Source organism: Azolla caroliniana, unplaced genomic scaffold (assembly GCF_043228905.1).
Source record: "Azolla caroliniana isolate FFs.n. ecotype wild unplaced genomic scaffold, voAzoCaro1.0.p SCAF_10, whole genome shotgun sequence".
NCBI classification, from domain to species: domain Eukaryota; kingdom Viridiplantae; phylum Streptophyta; class Polypodiopsida; order Salviniales; family Salviniaceae; genus Azolla; species Azolla caroliniana.
The window spans coordinates 11,430,037-11,449,935 of record NW_028230445.1 but is presented as its reverse complement, the minus strand read 5'-3'; the positions used below and the strand labels follow the sequence as shown (position 1 = coordinate 11,449,935).

The 19,899-nt window shown below is 42.1% G+C and overlaps 1 protein-coding gene across 1 annotated transcript; it reads left to right on the top strand.

The window, feature by feature from the left end:
• The first annotated feature begins 2,384 nt into the window (after window positions 1-2,384).
• On the top strand, window positions 2,385-7,929 carry LOC147859037 (MIF4G domain-containing protein / MA3 domain-containing protein). Its single transcript, XM_087325461.1, has 8 exons — window positions 2,385-3,740; window positions 3,857-3,979; window positions 4,064-4,130; window positions 4,829-4,932; window positions 5,812-5,914; window positions 6,248-6,543; window positions 6,623-6,928; window positions 7,246-7,929. The coding sequence occupies exons 1-8, from the start codon at window positions 2,409-2,411 to the stop codon at window positions 7,618-7,620; spliced, it is 2,706 nt and encodes a 901-aa protein (XP_087181587.1). The 5' UTR covers window positions 2,385-2,408; the 3' UTR covers window positions 7,621-7,929.
• The last annotated feature ends 11,970 nt before the right edge of the window (window positions 7,930-19,899 follow it).

Sequence of the window (19,899 nt, the reverse complement as noted above, 5' to 3'; positions counted from 1 at the left end):
TAGGTACTTGAAGATGTGCTTGACGGCCTCCCAATACTTTCGCCCTGGGTTTGACATGTACCGGCTGATGACCCCTACGCCATATACAAGGTTGGGTCCAATCACCACCATCACGTACATGATACTTCCTATTGCCGATGCGTTGGTTGTCTTTCCATTAAGCTCTTTCTCCTTATCCTTGAAGGAGAGTCTTTGTCCGATAGTCGGATCGATGTCGGAAGCGGTGTTGATGTTGGCTTCGCATTCTCCATGTTGAAGCGATTCAACACCTACCTGATATAGTCAGATTGGGGGAGTCAGAGAGTTTTTGTCGTCCGATTTCACTCGATCCTCATTCCCAGTATGTGTCGGGCTTGTTCGAGTTCCTTCATTGCGAACTTGTCGTGAAGATTCTGCTTTAGCTTCCTTATTTCCGTTTGATTGCTACCTGCAATCAACATGTCGTTGACATATAGGATCAGATAAATCCTAGACTCGTTGGCCAATTGTTGAATGTACATACATGGGTCAGAGTTTGATCGACGGTATCCAAGTTGTTTAATGTAGGAGTCGAACTTCTAATACCACATCCTCGATGCTTGTTTCAATCCATAGAGGCTTTTCTTCCGTCGACATACGAGGTGACTTTCCTCCCCTGCTGTTGTGAAGCCTGCTGGTTGAGACATGTTGTTGAGAATCAAGCTCAACTTGGTCTAGTGTGTGAACTCACCTTGAGAGTGAAGAGACACTCCAACGGTCAAGAGTCACCATTATGTCACCACTTTGTATTCTAGCATTTAGTATGAGTCATAGAATCATATTCTATGACACATAACTTATGAGCTTTCACATTCCCCATGCTCCATGAGGCTTGTAGTGAATGAAGAGAGAGGGTGACTACATAAAGCACCCTCCTCCCACCTTGTAATATGTTGAGTCTTTCTCCTTTGTCAATATACTTTTACCTTGCATATTCCTTGTCTCTCTCACTCTCTCTCTCTCTCTCACACACACACACAGTTCACACCTATTCCGCTTCACAAGAATCCATCTCTTGATTCTTTACACTTGTAAATGTCTTCTTCCAGATCTTTGTGTAGAAATGTCGTCTTTATGTCCATCTGTTCAAGTAGGAGTCGGAGGGTGGTCATCTTGACTACTAGTGAGAATATCTCGAGCGCTTCGTCTTTGGACCTTATCGAGTAGGCCCAAACCTTTTGTGTATTGTCATCTACAAATGTGATGAAGTATCGGGGGCCTCCTAGTGATCGCTCTAGCATGGGTCCACATATATCTATGTGCACGAGCTCTAGGGGTTGTTGTACCGTCTCGTAGTGGAGAGAGTGTGAACTTCAGGTTTGTTTCTCGTATCGACAATGCTCGTAGAAGTCCATCTTTGCTTGAAGTTTCGGGATGTAGCTTACCACCATCAGTCGATCGAGTTCGGCTTGAGACATATGGCCAAGTCGGCCATGCCATAGGTTTCGGTCGGTCTTTCGGCTACGTTTACTGCCCCTTCTGGATTGATCGCCATCAATGGATACATATTGTTGTACTTGTGTCCCCTCCCAATTATGAGATTTCCCCGGCTGATCATGCATACCGACTCACTTAGAGTCGTTGGGTACCTGTCTTCGGCTAGCAGCTGATGGAAACCAAACTCCTTTCCAGATCGGGTGCGTGTCGGACTTGGTGCAGGATTATTGTGTTGCCATTTGATAGTTGAATTGGTACTTCTCCAAATCCTGCTATTCTACACTTCTACCCATTGCCTAATTGGACTGTGCCATTGGCGCTGACCGAATAGTTTGACAACCATTTGTTGTTTGGGGTTACGTGGAATGTTGCACCAAAGTCCAGTAGCCACGCCACGTGTGTGCATCTTGTGCACTATAGAGGACTTCTTTGATCATTGAATCCTCTAAGGAGGGAATTTCTCCTGATCGGGGTGTCGGCAACGTTGATTTGGCTACCGAGTCGGGTCATCCTCGATTCTGCAATGAACCATAATCTCTGCCTTTGTATGGATTCAATTTTCAATCCAAGGTTTTTTTTGGTCTCTGAAATCAACACTAGATAGCTTATGATCGGGCTACTAGTGACAAAGAAAATTAGAGTCAAGCTATCGAAAACTCACACACTTTTTTTGGATAAAGTGATACTGTAGATGACACAGGCCCTCGGCGGGAACATGCCTTTCATTGCATTGTCCCTCATTATCATTTGGTAGCAAATAGACACGAGCCAAACATACATACATGATACATATATGATATATGTATGTATGTATGTATGTACATACATACATACATACATACATACATGCTATCAGAAGGCATTCGAACTCCGTCCCCTAGTGACTGAGTTGTGTGTCTCTGACAGACAGAGAGAGAGAGAGAGAGAGGGAGAGAGGGCGGTGGTGGGCATCCATGGGCAGTGGCAGAAGAAGCCCTTGGTCTCCTGACAGCGATTCTCTTAGAGTCCGAGACAAAGACAGAGACCGAGACGGGAAGCTCAAACACTCTGACCGTAACAGAAGTAGAAACAGGAGCAGGAGCTCTGAAGCTTCAGACGATGGTTCCTTCTCAGAAGAAGAGGAGAACCGAGCGTCTCACCCAGGTACGCACAGGTCCTCAGACCATCTCCATAGCCACCGAAGTTCACCTGGGAGATACGAAGGAGATAGGTATAGAAGTGATAGGGAAGGGGGGAGAAGCAAGGAGAGGAAGACGGTGAAGGATGATAGTGAAGAGGATAAAAAGAAAGAGAAGGAGAGAGAGAAAGAGAAAGAGAAGGAACGTGATGGAAGAAGACATAATCATAGATCGAGCACAAAAGGGAAGAGAGTGGTGGATGATGATGATGTCGACGAACATGAAGGAGGGCATAGAAGACATAGTTCGAGCAGGAAGTCAGAGAGAAAGATGGATGATGGTGATGAAGATGAACATGATGGAAGAAATCGGTACAGATCAAACACGAAAGCAGAGCGAGAGGTGGATGATGATGATGCACGTGATGGAAGAAATAGACAGAGATCAAACAGGAAAGTAGAGAGAGATATTAGTGATGACGACGATGACGGGGAGCGAGATGCAAGGCATCGACATAGAAGAAACAAAGTAAGGGATAAAGGAAAGATGTCGGATGATGATGATGATGATGATGAAGATGAGCATAATGGGAGAGGGAGTCGCCATCATCCTAAAATCCGAAGAGAAGAGAGAGCAACAGATAATGGGAATCGTGACCGAACTCTTAGAGAAAAAGGAGAGCAGAATGGTGATGGAAGCCAGTGGCGATCAAAATCGAAGAAGGATGAGCCATTGATTGTAGAAAAAGAGCATGTAGGAGGGACAAATGATGCTAATATTGTTGAGAAACCCCAAGGTCGAAGTGGAGGTGTGTACATCCCCCCCTTCAAACTAGCACAGATGATGAAAGACATTCAAGATAAGAGCAGTGTAGAATACCAACGTATCACATGGGATGCATTGAGGAAGAGTATAAATGGGCTTGTCAACAAAGTGAATGCTTCAAATATCAAGAATATCATTCCTGAGCTTTTTTCAGAGAACCTTATCCGTGGCCGTGGCCTTTTTGCTCGATCATGTATGAAGTCTCAGATGGCTTCACCATCTTTTACCCATGTATTTGCTGCTTTAGTTGCCGTGGTTAATACTAAGTTTCCAGAGCTTGGTGAGCTCCTTCTCAAAAGAATTATTTTGCAGTTTCGGAGGGCTCTCAAGAGAAATGACAAGGTTTGATTTTCGATGGCAAGGATGTATACTTCTTTCAGATGGCTAATATTTTTATAAATACCTTATTTATGCTATCTAGGCACTCTAATGTTATCCTTTGTATATTTTGTTTATAGCCTTTGCTGTTAGCAGCAGCTAAGTTTGTTGCCCACCTTGTCAACCAGCAAGTGGCACATGAAGTTGTGGCATTAGAGGTATTGATGGTCTTGTTAGAAAATCCAACTGATGACAGTGTAGAGGTAAGTACTCTTAGATACTATTTTTTGTGTTTTCTTCCCTCTTAGTACATGTTTCTAGAAAGTGATATATTTTCCCATACTTAGGTTGCTGTAGGCTTCGTCAAAGAATGCGGTGCTATTCTTCAGGATCTTGCTCCCCAAGGATTGCACGGTGAGCTCGAAGTCCCTTACTTCTGTATGTTACTCTACTTTAAGCAAATTCTCCTATGTGAAAGATACCGTCAAAAATATTGATACTTCACTTCTATTAATTTAAAAAGTTGGATGCAACTGAAGCTTGATTTCTTATCTCAGCATTGTTCTTGTAGTCATAATTGGTATACTTTTTTCCAGATCTGGATGAGATTAATTCCTTTTGGTGAAGGATATTCTGCTCTATTCTTTATGGAGTGATATATATGCTTATCACATCCCAATCTCCTAAATTTTATGCTTATCAGGCTTATTCCCAAAGGTTTCGAGGGCATTCCGTTGCAAGAGTGTACGTTCATGCAACCTGAAACATTCAGATATTTTGGGCATGCCTTCCATACAGAGTGTAGATAATCTTATCTCTTGAATGAGAGCAATAAACCTGAGAAGAATAGAATGAAGTAATGATGTTCTGTATGCAAATAATGCAATTATATTCCTGAGCATACATAATGTTTGAATTCCTCATAACGGTAGAAACAACACACAAAGTTTTTTGTGCCCTGACTATATTCCAAACTACAATTTCCTAGAAACAAATGCTCATTTACTGCTGATCCATCTTGTTATACAAAATCAATTATTTTCTAGCTTGATGTTGATGAATCTACTGCAGTACTTGGTGATTCTTACATATTTTGATGGTTCCTTTTGCAGGAATTTTTGAAAGATTCAGGGGCATTCTTCATGAGGGAGAAATTGATAAGCGAGTTCAATTCATGATAGAAGGTCTCTTTGCAATTAGAAAGGCACAATTTCAGGTATGACATCATGAGCTTCTGGATGAAGAGTTTATTATTACTCTAGACTTTTCAAAGTTGTGTTTTTTGTTTTTTGTTTGGACATGCTGTTTTCGGACAAGTATAGATCAATGCCCATCATTAATGATCTCTTTATGTCATCATGCATATTATTTGAGTAATTTATCTCTGTTTTACAATGAATTATGCACAAAGCAGTGGGTGATATAATTCAATTTAAATATTTTCTAAAACTCATTAAAAATACAAATGCATAGGAAACAGTTGAGAATTAACAGGTCAAACTATAGATAGGAAATGTTTTTGCAATGTGCTTCATGAAGTTCATAACTATATTATATGTTGGATATGGTATTCCTGGGATATTGATTAGTTGGGTAGCTGCCTCACATGCCTAAGGGCATATTGGGTTTGATGCATCTTAGAATGGGAACAGGAACAAGAAGCATGGTGCATATATATGCATTACCCATCTATTATGTGTATGGGTGTAAACATCAATATTTATGTATCATGTAATATGCCAAGATGTATCTGTAGTGTGACACATCTCACTATCTGAAAGGTAATGTGCTTTTAGGCATTTTAGTATTGAGTCCATAGGATTGGTCTGCATTCGTCATCAAAAAAAGGAAAATTACATTTCTAGCCCTCAAGTTCAATATTTGCTTCTCAAACCATTCCTTTAGCAACAATCAAAGGAACTTGTTTAAAATTTAAACCTTGACATTGATCATTTTATACAGTCGATACAAATACATTTATGTTGTCATATTATGGTGCCGAGAAGTGTATCGAGTGACAGCCATATAACGATAAACATATTTAATCAAGTTTTAAAATGGAATTATATCGTTTCAAGAAAAACTGTTTGTACAGGGACATCAAGCTGTTTTGCCAGAGTTAGACCTTGTGGATCAAGAAGATCAATTTACTCATGAGATCTCCTTATCTGACGATCTAGATCCAGAAACAAATCTTGGTATACATACTATCTTATTTCTATACTTTTTCTCATGTTGGTATTAAATACATTGAGCCCATGTTATGCACTCTTAAGATCATATGCCATACTTACTTTGCTAAACATATCTCAGAGCTCCATGTACTTCTTTGCATCTTCACTCAAATTTGGCATGTGCTACCACTGATGCACTCTAGCATTAGTGTCGTCAAAGCTAATTGTTACTTAGTTTTCTTTCGGACAATGATTAAAACTAGTGTCATCTTTGAATATTAATTTCCTTTTATTTTCAAACATTAATTTTGCACTATGCTGACTTCAGAAACTAATTTGATCATGTTTCCATTTCAGATATTTTCAGGCCAGACAAGGATTTTCTGGAGAATGAGAAACAGTATGAGAAAATAAAGAAAGATATTCTGGGAGAAGAAGTTGATGATGGTGAAGAAAGTTCTGGTGGTTCTGATGATAGTGATGAAAGTGACGAGGATGATGAGGAAGAAGCTGAGAGGATGCAAATAAAAGATGAAACGGAAACAAATTTGGTCAATCTGCGAAGAACAATATATCTGACCATCATGTCAAGTGTAGATTTTGAAGAAGCAGGTCACAAGTTATTGAAGATAAAGCTCGAACCTGGACAAGAGGTTAGGATATTTTGAAGTATTCATGTTTTTTATTCTAGTCTATGGCAATACGTTTCTAATATAGTTCATATTTGCATAGATGGAGCTGAATATAATGCTTCTCGAGTGTTGCAGTCAAGAGAGGACATACCTACGTTATTATGGCCTCCTTGGCCAAAGATTTTGCATGATCAACAAGATTTATCAAGAGAACTTTGATGAGTGTTTTGTAAAGCAATATTCAATGATACATCGACTCGAGACTAATAAATTGCGTAATGTGGCCAAGTTCTTTGCCCATTTATTGGGGACGGATGCACTGCCCTGGAATGTTCTCGGATATATACGACTCACTGAAGAAGATACCACCTCCTCATCACGTATTTTCATCAAGATTCTTTTCCAGGTTTGATAGTTTTATATTATTTGCTATGCTGGGCATTAGGTGATTGTAGGAGAAACCACACTAATAATGCATTTTCTGAGAAGAAGCTTATCACCTTTTCGAGGGATCAATGCCACATTTTGCTTTATCATTAGATAAGCAGGGAAAACTTCTCTGAATCCTCACATCTGAACATTGAAATTACTGCGTTAGTGATGTAAGAATGGATCCTTAAATGCAGGCATATATACATGGTTAATTCACTTGTTTTATATGATTTCTTGCCTTCCCTATATGAGCTTAACTCATCTGGACTTATATGTTTATATATTCTGCAGGAGCTATCCGAGCATCTAGGGCTACGGAAACTGAATGAGAAGCTGAATGATCCTATTATGCAAGACTCATTTGAAGGCATATTTCCTAAAGACAACCCAAAGAACACTCGATTTGCCATCAACTTCTTCACATCTATTGGGTTGGGAGGTATCACAGACAGCTTGCGTGAATATTTGAAGAACATGCCGAGGCTGATTATGCAGCAACAGCGACAAATTGAAAGTGAATCAGACTCTGATGAGTCATCTGAAGAGAGTGACACCAGCAGTAGTGGTTCGGATAGTGGTGATTCTACTGATTCCGAGAGCAGCAGCTCGGAGTCAGAATCAGAATCAGAATCAGAACCTGAAAATAAGAAGAGAAGAAAAAGATGAGAACATCAATTTCGAGTTCACCTCTGGAAGGGGAAAAACAAGTAACCAAAAGAAAGAAAATAAACTTGAAGTCATATTTCTTAGTATAGGACAGGATGGGTTTGCATTGTGCCATGTTTTTGGTCTATCTCTGAAGCACCATGAAGTGCAGACTCGTATCCATAAATTTTAATGTTTCCTAAAGAAACAAATGGGGTTTCAAGTGGTCAATTTTGTAATGAATGTTTTTTATACCCCAGAGTAATTCTCGGAGAGTTTGGAACTTATGGGTTATGGAAATAAATTATTGGGTATTGAACTGCTTGTTGATGTTTGCAACTTTTATCATAGGTGCCATTCTTTAGATTTTCACCTTCAGAGTATCCAAAATGTTCTCTAAACTTAGTTTTTATGTGTGCATTCCTGCATCTTATCCATTGCTCACTCCTAAGCTACTAACAACTGTGAACAAACTCTCCTCTTACAATGATTTACTCAATCTGAGGTTGGCACACTTCATAAGTCAAGAAGAATCGAAAGTACACATTGTAAATACCCCCTAGATATATAAAACGAACCATGCAGTACAAAAAGATGAATGTAAGCCTTGAAATACTTAAATCTTATGTGAGGAAGAGAGAAAAGTACCACTTTAAAAATTGCAAATGAAGACTAAATCAGACATAAAAATGACCAAGGTTAGCTACATGGCCCTTATATTCTAGCTGTCCCTTTTCCCACTCTTTTTGTTTTGTGCACAAGCTTGTATTCATGTGTGTTTCATCTAGTCATGCTAGTGCTAGTATCAAAATGCCATTAATATATACAAGTTCTCAACATCCACTAGCATAGTAAGTGCATAGCTTTGGGTGCATCTCGACATGGTATTTATGCCATCACTCCTCACCGTCTTCGTACATAATATTCAATCCATTGCTCGTTTGTGCTTGCCTTTGAACATGATATTACTTCCATGACTCCTCACGATCCTCACACATAGTATTCAATCCATCACTCCTTTGTGCCTGCCTTTGCACATGGTATTGCTGCCATCACTCCTTATTGCCTTTGCAAGTAGCGTTGTTGCCATCTCTCCTTCATGCATACCTCTACCTACACATGGTATTGTTGCCATCACTCCTTATAGCCTTTGCAAGTAGTACTATTGCCATCTCTCCTTACCGCCTTTGCGAGTAGTATTGCTACCATGGCTTCTTCATGTGTGCCTCTACACATGGTATTGCCGCTGTCGCTCCTTACCGAATATACCTTCAATTTTGGCGCCACTCATTATTCCACATCAAGTAACAAACATGTCTCTCAATATAAGGCTTTGTCTCCTCTTTCATGCCGTTAAGTCCATACAACGCCTTTGTTATTTTCCCTCAACTAAAGACAGTAAAATTACTGGTTGTGTTGCTAAAATTATAGAGAGAAAGATCGTGGAGTATTTCAATAGAGCGACCAAGGTATTGAGAGTAGGGTATCACCCAATAAGAAGGATTTATACAAGAAACGTTTTGGAAGGAGTCAATACAAAGAACATCCCATTCACCTTCTTAATGTATCTCAAGTATTTACAATCGTTGCAATGACACATCTGCACTTATCAACAAGTTATTGTTCTTCTTTAACATTGATATTATTCTTGTTGTTAGTGTCAATAAGCCAAGATCACTTAATATTAGTATTTCTAGCTATTAGTTATTAGCCACAACTATTTAATATGCTAATTATAGTACATTATTTATAAGCTAGTAGCCACAAGTAGTTATTATCTAATAGCTAATAATCATTGGACTACATCACCTATTAGCCATAACTAATTAACTACCAAAAACTAATTACCTACTAGTCACAACTAATTAGTCAAAAAGAAGAATACACTATTCAAACGCCAATTAGTTACATCACGTAGTGGCTATAGCTAATTAGCTACTAAAACCTAATAAGTTATTTAGATTGACTTAACTACTAGCCACAACTAATTCCCTAAGAATGAAAATATAATATTCAATAGCTAATTAACTACATTAGGTAGTGGCCATAACTAATTAGCTATTTACATTACCATAACTACTGGCCACAACTAATTAGCCAAGAATAAAAATAGTATATTTAATGGCTAATTAGCTACATCAGTTAGTAAACACGTTCGTGTTCACAAGTGGAAGGATCGCGCATAAATGGAAGGATAAGGAAAATTTTGGTTGATTTTAGGGCTTTTTCAATGATTTTACAAAACACATTGATACCAGTATCATACATGTTCAAACATACTATGAAAAAGGTTAAAAATCCACTATTTTCGTGATTTAGAAGTAACTAAAAAAAGAGGAATTTCAAAAAGTTACATTCTCAATTTATATCACAAACTTTACAACCAATGTTATTTTATAAGAAACGATTTTTTAGAAATCATAAGAATTCAAAATACATGCTTTTATATTACTCGATTTGTTACAAGCGGAATGTATTTACACTTAATAGCCAAATATACATTCGTGATCACTCCTTTACGGAGAATCACTACTATAACTAATATACAATGACGATTCCTCCTCGTCATCCTCGGATGTACCAATTAGTGCATTATCTGCATCATAAATCAAATGGTTTGACTCTAGATTATATGTAGCAGATCTCGTTTGCCTTTGACTCGAGCCACCCTATAGACCTGATAATTTTTCTTTTATTATATCTATTGTTGACTTCCTTAATCGTCCGGCTTTTGTAAGTGTGAAGTCGTACACGATGATATCCACATCAGAGATATCAAGGGTCGAGGTGTTACGAATGTTTCACTTCCTCTTCCTACCTCCCCTTCTTGTTGGGCATTCAATCATCTCCAATGTATACTTACCTGTAAAAGCATTTGCACTTCTAGTGTTCTACCAACGAACGTTTATAGACTTGATCGTGTTTTCTATTTCATGCATTAGCACTTCTAGAATTTTACCAACCCAAAATTGGTGGCCATGTGAGTTCTCATCAGCCGGCGTTGCAATCAACATCCCCGCCTTGAGCTCTTGAAAATTGCCTTGCCATCTAGCTTCGGCTGCTTTGGTCATCCTTGGTCCCACATAAATGTCTCTTTGTTGTGTGTTGAGATACAAGCTCAACATTGGCCAGATCGGCTGTGCAAAATGAGAACTGGATCGGTTAGGCCGGACCGATGCGTAAAACGGATACGCAAACCGGTGCATAACGAGAGGCCGTATCGGTGCGTAAACCGAAAGGCTCATTATGAGCAGTCAAGTACTGTCAGTACTTGTGTCAACCCATTGTTAGGGCTTGTATAAAAGGTGCTCACTTAGCACGATGTAAATATAGAGATAGTATTTTTTGAATTGAATTTCTTGTGTGTTCTCTCTCTGTCTCTCCCGCGCACTGTGCATACTCAAGCTCTCCATTAAACTTGCGTATTTTCTGTGTGTTTGGTTTTCTATTGCTTCGCACATAATCTTTTACATGGTATCAGAGCGCGAGGGTTGAGAACCTCTACAACCGACATAACTTGAAAGAAAAAAAACCAACCAAGAAGAATAGGCAAAACCGATGGATAGAGGCATGGCTAGCTCGCTTCCAACAGAGAAGCTCGACAGAAACAACTACGCGTCTTGGTCTTACAAGATGCACCAGTACCTGCTCAGACACGGTTATTGGAGCTATGTCGATGGAGCAAATGACACAGCACCCGATTTGACACACAAAGACTTCCCGGCTTGGGAACAGTCAGCGAGCAGAGTATTGTACTGCTTCGCGTCTTGTGTGGGCAAACAACTCCTGAGCTATATTCGGGATGCGAAAACGCCAAAGGATGCTTGGGGAAATCTGAAGAAGATCTTCACCGCAAGCACCACAGCCAGGAAGCTTCAACTCCGACAAGAGCTGAGCAATTTACGACAACACGACTTGTCAGTGGCTGATTACACCTCGAAGATCAAAGATATATGTGATTCTCTAGCCTCTATCGATGTGAACGTCGAGGAAGGCGAGATGGTGCAAATCTATCTCGGGGGATTGGCGTCGAAGTTCAGAGCGTTCCGAATTGTTGTGTGTACATGGGAGAATACGCTGTCGTTTTTTGATTTACAGTGGATGCTCCTTATAGAGGAGAACCACGCGGGTGCGTCGACAAGCACGCATGCCAACAACAAGATGCTGTACACAGAGGGAGATAGGCCCCGTGGTCGTGGCGGACGAGGCGAGTTGGTACGCAATGGACGTGGCCGACGGGATCAAGGACGAAGGCACCGAAGTGATGCCGACAGCAACTCCGGACCCTCCGGAAACAGGGGGAGTTGAGGCAACGAGAATCGGCAAGGGAAATCCACCGCGGAATGCTGGTACTGTGGCAAGAAAGGCCACTGGGAGAGTGAGTGCTGGAAAAAACGCGCCGATTCGGAGAGAACCAGGTCCGGATCAGGTTCCGGACAGACCGACAAAGGAAATCAGCAACGATTGCACTACGCCGAAGGATCCGGAGAAGCCGAAAAAGGGTCAGTCTTAATGACGAGACATGAAGCAAACTCGATGAAGAAGTCCAGTCCAAAATCGGAGGAGGTGTGGTACGTCGACTCCGGCACGTCAAACCACATGACGTGCCACAAGGAATGGTTCTCATACCTGGAAAAACCGATGCAACCGGGAGTAGTCGCAACCGGAGACGACACTCCGCATCCGATCACGAATGTTGGTGAAGTTCCCTTGAGCCATGTTGGGCAGAAAGGGAAACTTATGAACGTGCTACACATCCCAACAATCAGGAAGAATCTGGTGTCGGTCGGGCAGATCATCGACCAGGGGATACAAGTCTGGTTCACGCATCTCGGGTGCTTCATCGAGGAAGAAGGCTGAGTTATTGCGCAAGGGCGCAGAGACGGGAGGATGTTTATCCTCGACTCTAGTGACGGTGGCACCACAATGTTCGCGAAAGGACAAAAAGTCGAGTCGGACATCGACTTATGGCAGAAGCGGATAGGCCACGTCAACTATCAACGGCTTTAGGACCTGCAATCGAAATAGGTGGTGTTTGGATTGCCCAGATTTAGTGGCCGAAAGGCACAAATTTGTGAAGCCTACCAACTGGGGAAGCAACACCGACTTCCCTTCCCTAACGAGCATAACCGGAGCTGGAACAAGCTCGACTTGAAAGATTCCGATGTATGGGGGCCAACACAGAATGTTAGTCTTGGCGGGAGTCGATATTTTGTCTCCTTCATCGACGACTATACGCGACACACGTGGATCTACCTTATTGAGAAGAAGAGTGAAGTCTTCGACTGTTTCTGGGACCTTAAAGGGTTCGTGGAAACGGAAACAAGAAGAAAGATCAAGTGCCTGCGGTCGGATGGCAGAAAATAGTACTTTTCCGGTCAATTCAATGGGTATCTACAACAGATGGGAATTCGGTGCGAATTTAGTTGTAGATACACGCCGGAGCAAAACGGCGTGGCCGAGAGGAAGAATCGGTCGATTGTGGAAGCGGTGCGGGCAATTCTAGAAGAAAAGAGCTTGCCCAAGTTCTATTGGGCCGAGGTGGTACGAACCGCAGTATACATCCAGAATCGGATCGGAGAAAAAGTGTCGGCGCATGAGCAGTATTTCGGAAGGAAGCCGAATCTACGACACTTGAGAGTTTTCGGTAGCATTGCGTATGTGCATGTGCCAAAGGAGAAACGGAGGAAGCTAGACGCGAAAGCCGAGAAGAGTATCTTGGTCGGCTATTCGGACGAGCAGAAGGGTTATAAGTGTTATAACCCACGCACCAAACAAGTACGCGTGAGCCGCGACGTTGTGTTTGACGAGTCCGCGTCTTGGTACTTGCCTCTGACTCCGGACCTCACCTCCAATCCGAGTTCTGATGATGAGGTCAGTGAGGCCGAGGTGCCTCCAGATGAGCTTGAAATCGAGACCCGCGAAGAGAATCCGACTTCGGTTTGCTTAAGCGGACCAAATGGACGACTGAGTCGGTTCGACCAGTCCGATGAAGAGCCGACGAGTAGTGGAGACTCGGCCATGCATTCCCCGCGTAGGAAGCCGAGGAGACGGCTTACGCGCAAAGAAAAAGGGAAGAAGAAGGTGTCGGATTACGACACGGATAGGAATGAGTCGGATCGACGCGAGTCCGACTCCGAGGGAAGTGACGATAGGTGTCCGCGTCAGCCAAGAAAGCCTCAACATCGGCTAATGAGCAATTACGCCGATCAACCCGCCAGAAGAACCCTGTTGTGCGGTTCGGTTATAATGAGTACATGGTGCACCATTACGCGTACATGACATGAGTAGCGGAAGTGCGTGAGCCGGAGAGCTACGCAGAAGCGGTGAAAGACGCGAACTGGCGTGTCGTGATGGAGGAAGAGATGCGCGGATTGGCGGAAAATGCAACCTGGGACCTGGTTGACACATCGAAAGGTGTGAAGCCAATCGGATGTAGGTGGGTGTACAAGGTCAAGTACAACACCAATGGCTCGGTCAACCGATACAAGGCCCGGTTAATAGCGAAAGGTTACGCGCAGAAACGCGGCATCGACTACGATGAGAGGTTTGCGCCGGTCGCGAAGATGACGACTGTCCGTGTTTTGCTCGTGGTAGCTGTGGCAAAGGGGTGGCACTTACATTAGATGGATGTAAAGAATGCATTCCTACAAGGTGAGCTTGAGGAACAGGTGTACATGGTACAACCCCTCGGATTTCACTCTGGAACGAACACTTCGGCGGTGTGCCGATTGAAGAAGTCCCTTTACGGACTAAAGCAAGCCCCGCGTGCCTGGAACGCGAAGATCACGCATCGACTGCGTCAGATGGGCTTTGCGATGTCAAAATTGAACTCCTCACTGTTCATCCGGAAAGGTCGACTCGGGCCAGTTAATATTTTACTTTATGTTGATGACTTGGTCATCACCAGTGCCCACCTAGGTGAGATTGACCGTGTGAAGCTCCAGTTCGCGGCATCATTCGACATGAAGGATCTGGGGGACCTTCATTACTTCCTTGGGATCGAAGTGATCCGCACCCCCAAAGGCGTACTGATCAGCCAACGTCATTACGCGCTGAATATGCTCTTCAAATTCGGGATGACAGACTGTAAGTCCGTCTCGACTCCTTTGGATAGAACCATCAAGCTTCGCCCTGAGTCCGGAAAGGTATGCGACCCAACGAGGTTCCGACAGATAGTCGGCAACCTTATATACTTGACCATCACCCGACCAGATCTCAGCTACCTGGTCGGGGTGATTAGTCAGTTCATGGCGCAACCGATCGAGGAACACCTTCAGTGCGCACAACGCGTACTCCGGTACGTTAGTGGCAATAAGGACCAGAGGCTACTATATTGGTCCAATACAGCCCCACAGTTGGTCAGCTACACCAATGCCGACTGGGCCGGCAACGTCGCCGATCGCTGATCCACGTCCGGTTTCGCGTTCTCTTTCGGGAGTGCCGCGATCGCGTGGAGTAGCAAGAAGCAGCCGACAGTTGCGCTGTCGAGCACCGAGGCTGAGTATAGAGGAGCGGTTGTCGCGACATGCGAAGCCATATGGTTGATTGACTACTTAAGGATCTGCAGGTGGAGGTGTCCGATCCAACGACTATCTACTGCGACAACCTCAACAGTATCCAGCTCGCCAAGAACCCCGTTTTCCACGCCTGGACTAAGCACATTGAGGTGCACTACCATTTCGTCCGTGAGCGTGTTCTCTCTGGTGAAGTCGAACTTCGGTATGTTCCGACGGATCGGTAGACCGCCGACATCTTCACCAAGCCTCTTGGTCTAGACAAGTTACGGCAATTCTCGGGTGCGCTTGGGTTGCGTCACCTCGACGTGCCAAACTTGAGGGGGAGAGATGTCACGAATGACCACGGAAGGGGGAGAGAAGACCGCGATGCCGAGTCAGATGACGATTTCGATTTCGGATCGGCTCAAGAAGCCGAGGGCGGACCCGCGGAAGATTCTGGAAGCGGACATAAGGGGAGCAATCGAAAGGAAGAACCGAAGCCAACCAAGTGTGGGCGAGACGAAGCCATCAAGGGCCAGAAGACCGAAGTCGAGTTGGAGGCAGCCAACTCGGACGAGAGCGAAAACCGATCGGAGGAAGACGAGTCGGTTCGGATGTTTGATTCAGATACGCTGAATCAACCAAGGGCCAAGCGGAAGAGAAGGCAACAGAAGAGGCGCCAACACCGCAACAACAAGGAAGCTGAGAAGGGCCGTGTGAGCAGACAAGCTGACCGAAAGGGTCGAGTCGCACGGAATCGAACAGGTCGAGGAGTGTGAGCAAGGCGTGGAGCCAGGAGGAACCGGAACGTAGATCCGGAAGAGCGGATGGAACCTCAAGTTGAGCTTGAGGGGGAGTGTTGAGATACAAGCTCAACATTGGCCGGATCGGCTGTGCAAACTGAGAACCGGATCGGTTGGGACCGATCGGTTAGGCCGGACTGGTGCGTAAAATGGATACGCAAACCGGTGCGTAACGAGAGGCCGTATCGGTGCGTAAACCGAAAGGCCGTTAGAGAGATATTCCTCGTAAGGAATAGTTTTGGGAGTAAGTGTCGAGGCTCATTTATGAGCAGTCAAGTACTGTCAGTACTTGTGTCAGCCCATTGTCAGGGCTTGTATAAAAGGTGCTCACTGAGCACGATGTAAATATAGAGATAGTATTTTTTGAATTGAATTTCTTGTGTGTTCTTTCTCTGTCTCTCCCGCGTACTGTGCATACTCAAGCTCTCCATTAAACTTGCGTATTTTCTGTGTGTTTGGTTTTCTATTGTTTCCGCACATAATCTTTTACATTGTGGATGGACCAAACTGTCATTAATCGCATTTGCTGGTTGCTCCGGAGTTCTATTTACACGATCATGTTGCAACGACCTTGTGAATGGCGTTTCCAAATTCCAATTATCACCAAATACACAATTGTCTATAATTCCTTTTTGATAACTATAAAATACATCCCACCATGACGTGTCTTGTTGTGCGGCATATTTCTTGGCGGCCTCAATATGCTTTATTTTTTCTTTAAGGCTTGGAGCCATAACCGTTTTTGTTCCGATACCAAGTCACTCTACAACTGTCCTTTCTTTTCAATTGGCATTTGCTTAGCTCCATGGACAATTGTACTCGGCATACAAAGTAATAACTGGCAACCACTTTCAGGTTTCCATGTTGTAGAAGATGAATATTGTTTAGCATACAAAAGTGTCGAACCACTTATTTCATTTTTCTTTATCATAAAAATGTGATTGAAGCTTATATTGTTTAACTGGGCAAGCACTTTAACATTCCCAACACCCCCATCTAATATATATCTCTTAAAGTCATATACCTCCTTCAAGTGTAACACTTTTGGGCATGGTGTATATGCATCACAAATGACATCAAATAGTTTAGGTAATGTGAAAGCATCATGCCGAGACAACTGTCTAGAGAATGTGCTAAACATCTGATCTATATGATCATGTGTGTGGCCAACCAAAAGAAAATTGACTTTCACTTTCCTAAACAATCCTTAGTTGACCAACATACTTAGATAGCCAAACAGAGTTGAATTTTTGTTCTCTCTAGCAGTATTGTCCAATTGAATGTATAGAACAAGGGGGAAAGGTTGGCCCCAAGACATCAAAAGTGTAGAACCACTTATTCCATTTTTCTTTATCAAAAAAATGTGATTGAAACTTATATTGTTTAACTGAGCAAGCACTTTAACATTCCCACCACCCCCATCTAATATATATCTCTTAAAGTCATATACCTCCTTCAAGTGTAACACTTTTGGGCGTGGTGTATATGCATCACAAATGACATCAAATAGTTTAGGTAAAGTGAAAGCATCATGCCGAGACAACTGTCTGGAGAATGTGCTAAACATCTGATCTATATGGTCATGTGTGTGGCCAACCAAAAGGAAATTGACTTTCACTTTCCTAAACAATTCTAGGTTGACCAACATACTTAGATAGCCAAATACAGTTGAATTTTTGTTCTCTCTAGCAGTATTGTCCAATTGAATGTATAGAACAGGGGGGAAAGGTTGTCCCCAAGACATCAAAACTCGGTGAATCACTGTAACTGTTAGGTTAGGGTCATTGTGAACATTGGGGTAAGTAATGAAGACGTGAGGTCGAACAGACCTATTATAAGCCAAGCATCCCACCAAGTGCATTTGAACAAGGCACTCATCATTGACATCTTTGGGGAGCCTCCGCATATGCGGCAAGCATGTCTTCTTCTGGTCCATGCCATCTATCATTAAGCACATGTATTGTTCAGGCCTCTTCAAACACTTCTCTCTATGATGCATTGCCTTCTTTCGTTCTAACGATTGTGCCTCACGATGCTCTTGTAGTAACTTCTTACTCATATCCTTTCCCATTGATGTCTTTGCACCTTTAGCCAAACTTTTAAGATTTGCACAAATGGAGCAATACCCCATGCGTACTTTACGTGGAATGATAACATTTGAAAACCGAGCTCTCCATAATCTTGTGAATTGGCTATATGTGACTGACTTATTACGTGAGCCCCACTATATCAGATCGATAGACATCATAAACTTCCCAACGGGTGTAATTATCAGAAAGGTGCATCCTACCTGTAGTGGGCATTACTTCACAATTTAACTGAAAGTAACTTTTCATCCAACCAATAACATGTCTTCCAATTGCACCTTTCATACTTGGAACCTCTTTACAATTGAGCATCTGATCCCCGCTAAGTAGACGTTGTTGTACTCTATGTAGCCGCATGTTACTAAAACATAACGCAAGTTTGAATGCAACTCTACATATCTGTTACGCATGGAAGATATAATACTTGAATGATACTTTGATCCCCATACATTTGTCAGATACTAGTTGCATATGTGACCTGAGGTAAGTGTCTTGCTCATCCCCAGTCATCGAAAAATAGTATCACCTTAATTCTCGCAACTTTGATTTTCCAATCATAGACATACAACCACGGGCACAACATATTTTTTTCACATCAAATCCAATCTGTTTATCTGATGTCACCAAGTTAAATCTAGCCAGACGAATTCTTCGTGGGATTCTTCTAATATGCATAGGGCTTCCAAATTTGTCTTCCTGCATAGAAGTTGGTGCAATCTTGTTACTATCCAAGTGGAAGTTGTGACCATCACCCCTGATATTCGATGTTTCATTGGCACTACCTTCATCCTCCGTATCTTTATTAATATCGTATTCTTCAATAGAGAACTCTTCACATGTGTCATTATTCACATTCGTTGTAGGTGAAGATGAGCTCAGACAATACTCTTCGATAGAATATGGTGAGTCTATTGACAGACAATATTCTTCAATAGAGAATGGTGAGTCTGTCGACAAACAATACTCTTCGGTAGAAAACGAAGAGTCTGATGACAAACAATATTCTTCAATCGAGAACGGTGAATCTTCACTCATGGCTTAAGGTCTAGACAGAGCTCTTTAAGTTATGTGCTTAGGCTAAGGCAAAAAACTAATAAGCTCCTCTGTTAACATTTACTCCTCTCTAAACAGAAGCTCCCTCAATATAATGTCTATATTATTTAATATTATATTAATACAAGACATAAAAAAATATTATTTTAAATATAGTAATTGTATTTAACATATTAATAATTACTTAAACTAGTCTATATGAAGTTAAATCAAGTATAATATAATTACAATCATTACCAAGCCATAAATATATTCGATTAAAGTTAAAATCATTGGTTAATTAGTGCCACCCATATTTAATATAGAACTTCTCAGTCATTGGTTCATTAATGGAACTATTTTAAATATAAGATTTTTCAATCATTGGTTCATTCATGCCCACATCTTTAATACAAAGCAATTAAGAGTCATAAAAAAGTTGATTTCAGTAATCAATCATTGGTTCATTCATGAACCTCTATCATTGTTTCCTTCATGACCTTCAAAGTCATTGTAAGTTATTTTGACTATAAAATATTCATCAATATGTTAGTTTGACTTTGTAATCATTAATGCAATCATAAGTTACTCAAGTTAATGTGACTGTGGTTACTAACTAACTAACCTCACGCTTGCCAACCCTGGTTAAGCTTACTGTGGTTACTTTAACCACTGTGGTCAATCCCTATAAATAGGAAGACCTCGTCATATTTCCCTCATACGAAACACAAGAGCACACAAGAGCACACTGAGCAAACAGAGCAAACAAAGCACACAGAGCACATAGAGCATGAAGCACGAAAGCGTGATCTCCGCCTACACTTCGACAAGATCAACCATGTCTTCAAAGAAAATCGAGCGTCAGGACTCCAGGTAGGC

Coding starts and splice junctions, on each gene's coding strand:
- LOC147859037 (XM_087325461.1), top strand. CDS start 2,409: ATGGGCAGTGGCAGAAGAAGCCCTTGGTCTCCTGACAGCGATTCTCTT. Junction 3,741..3,856: donor CTCTCAAGAGAAATGACAAG/GTTTGATTTTCG, acceptor TTTTGTTTATAG/CCTTTGCTGTTAGCAGCAGC. Junction 4,131..4,828: donor TGCTCCCCAAGGATTGCACG/GTGAGCTCGAAG, acceptor TTCCTTTTGCAG/GAATTTTTGAAAGATTCAGG.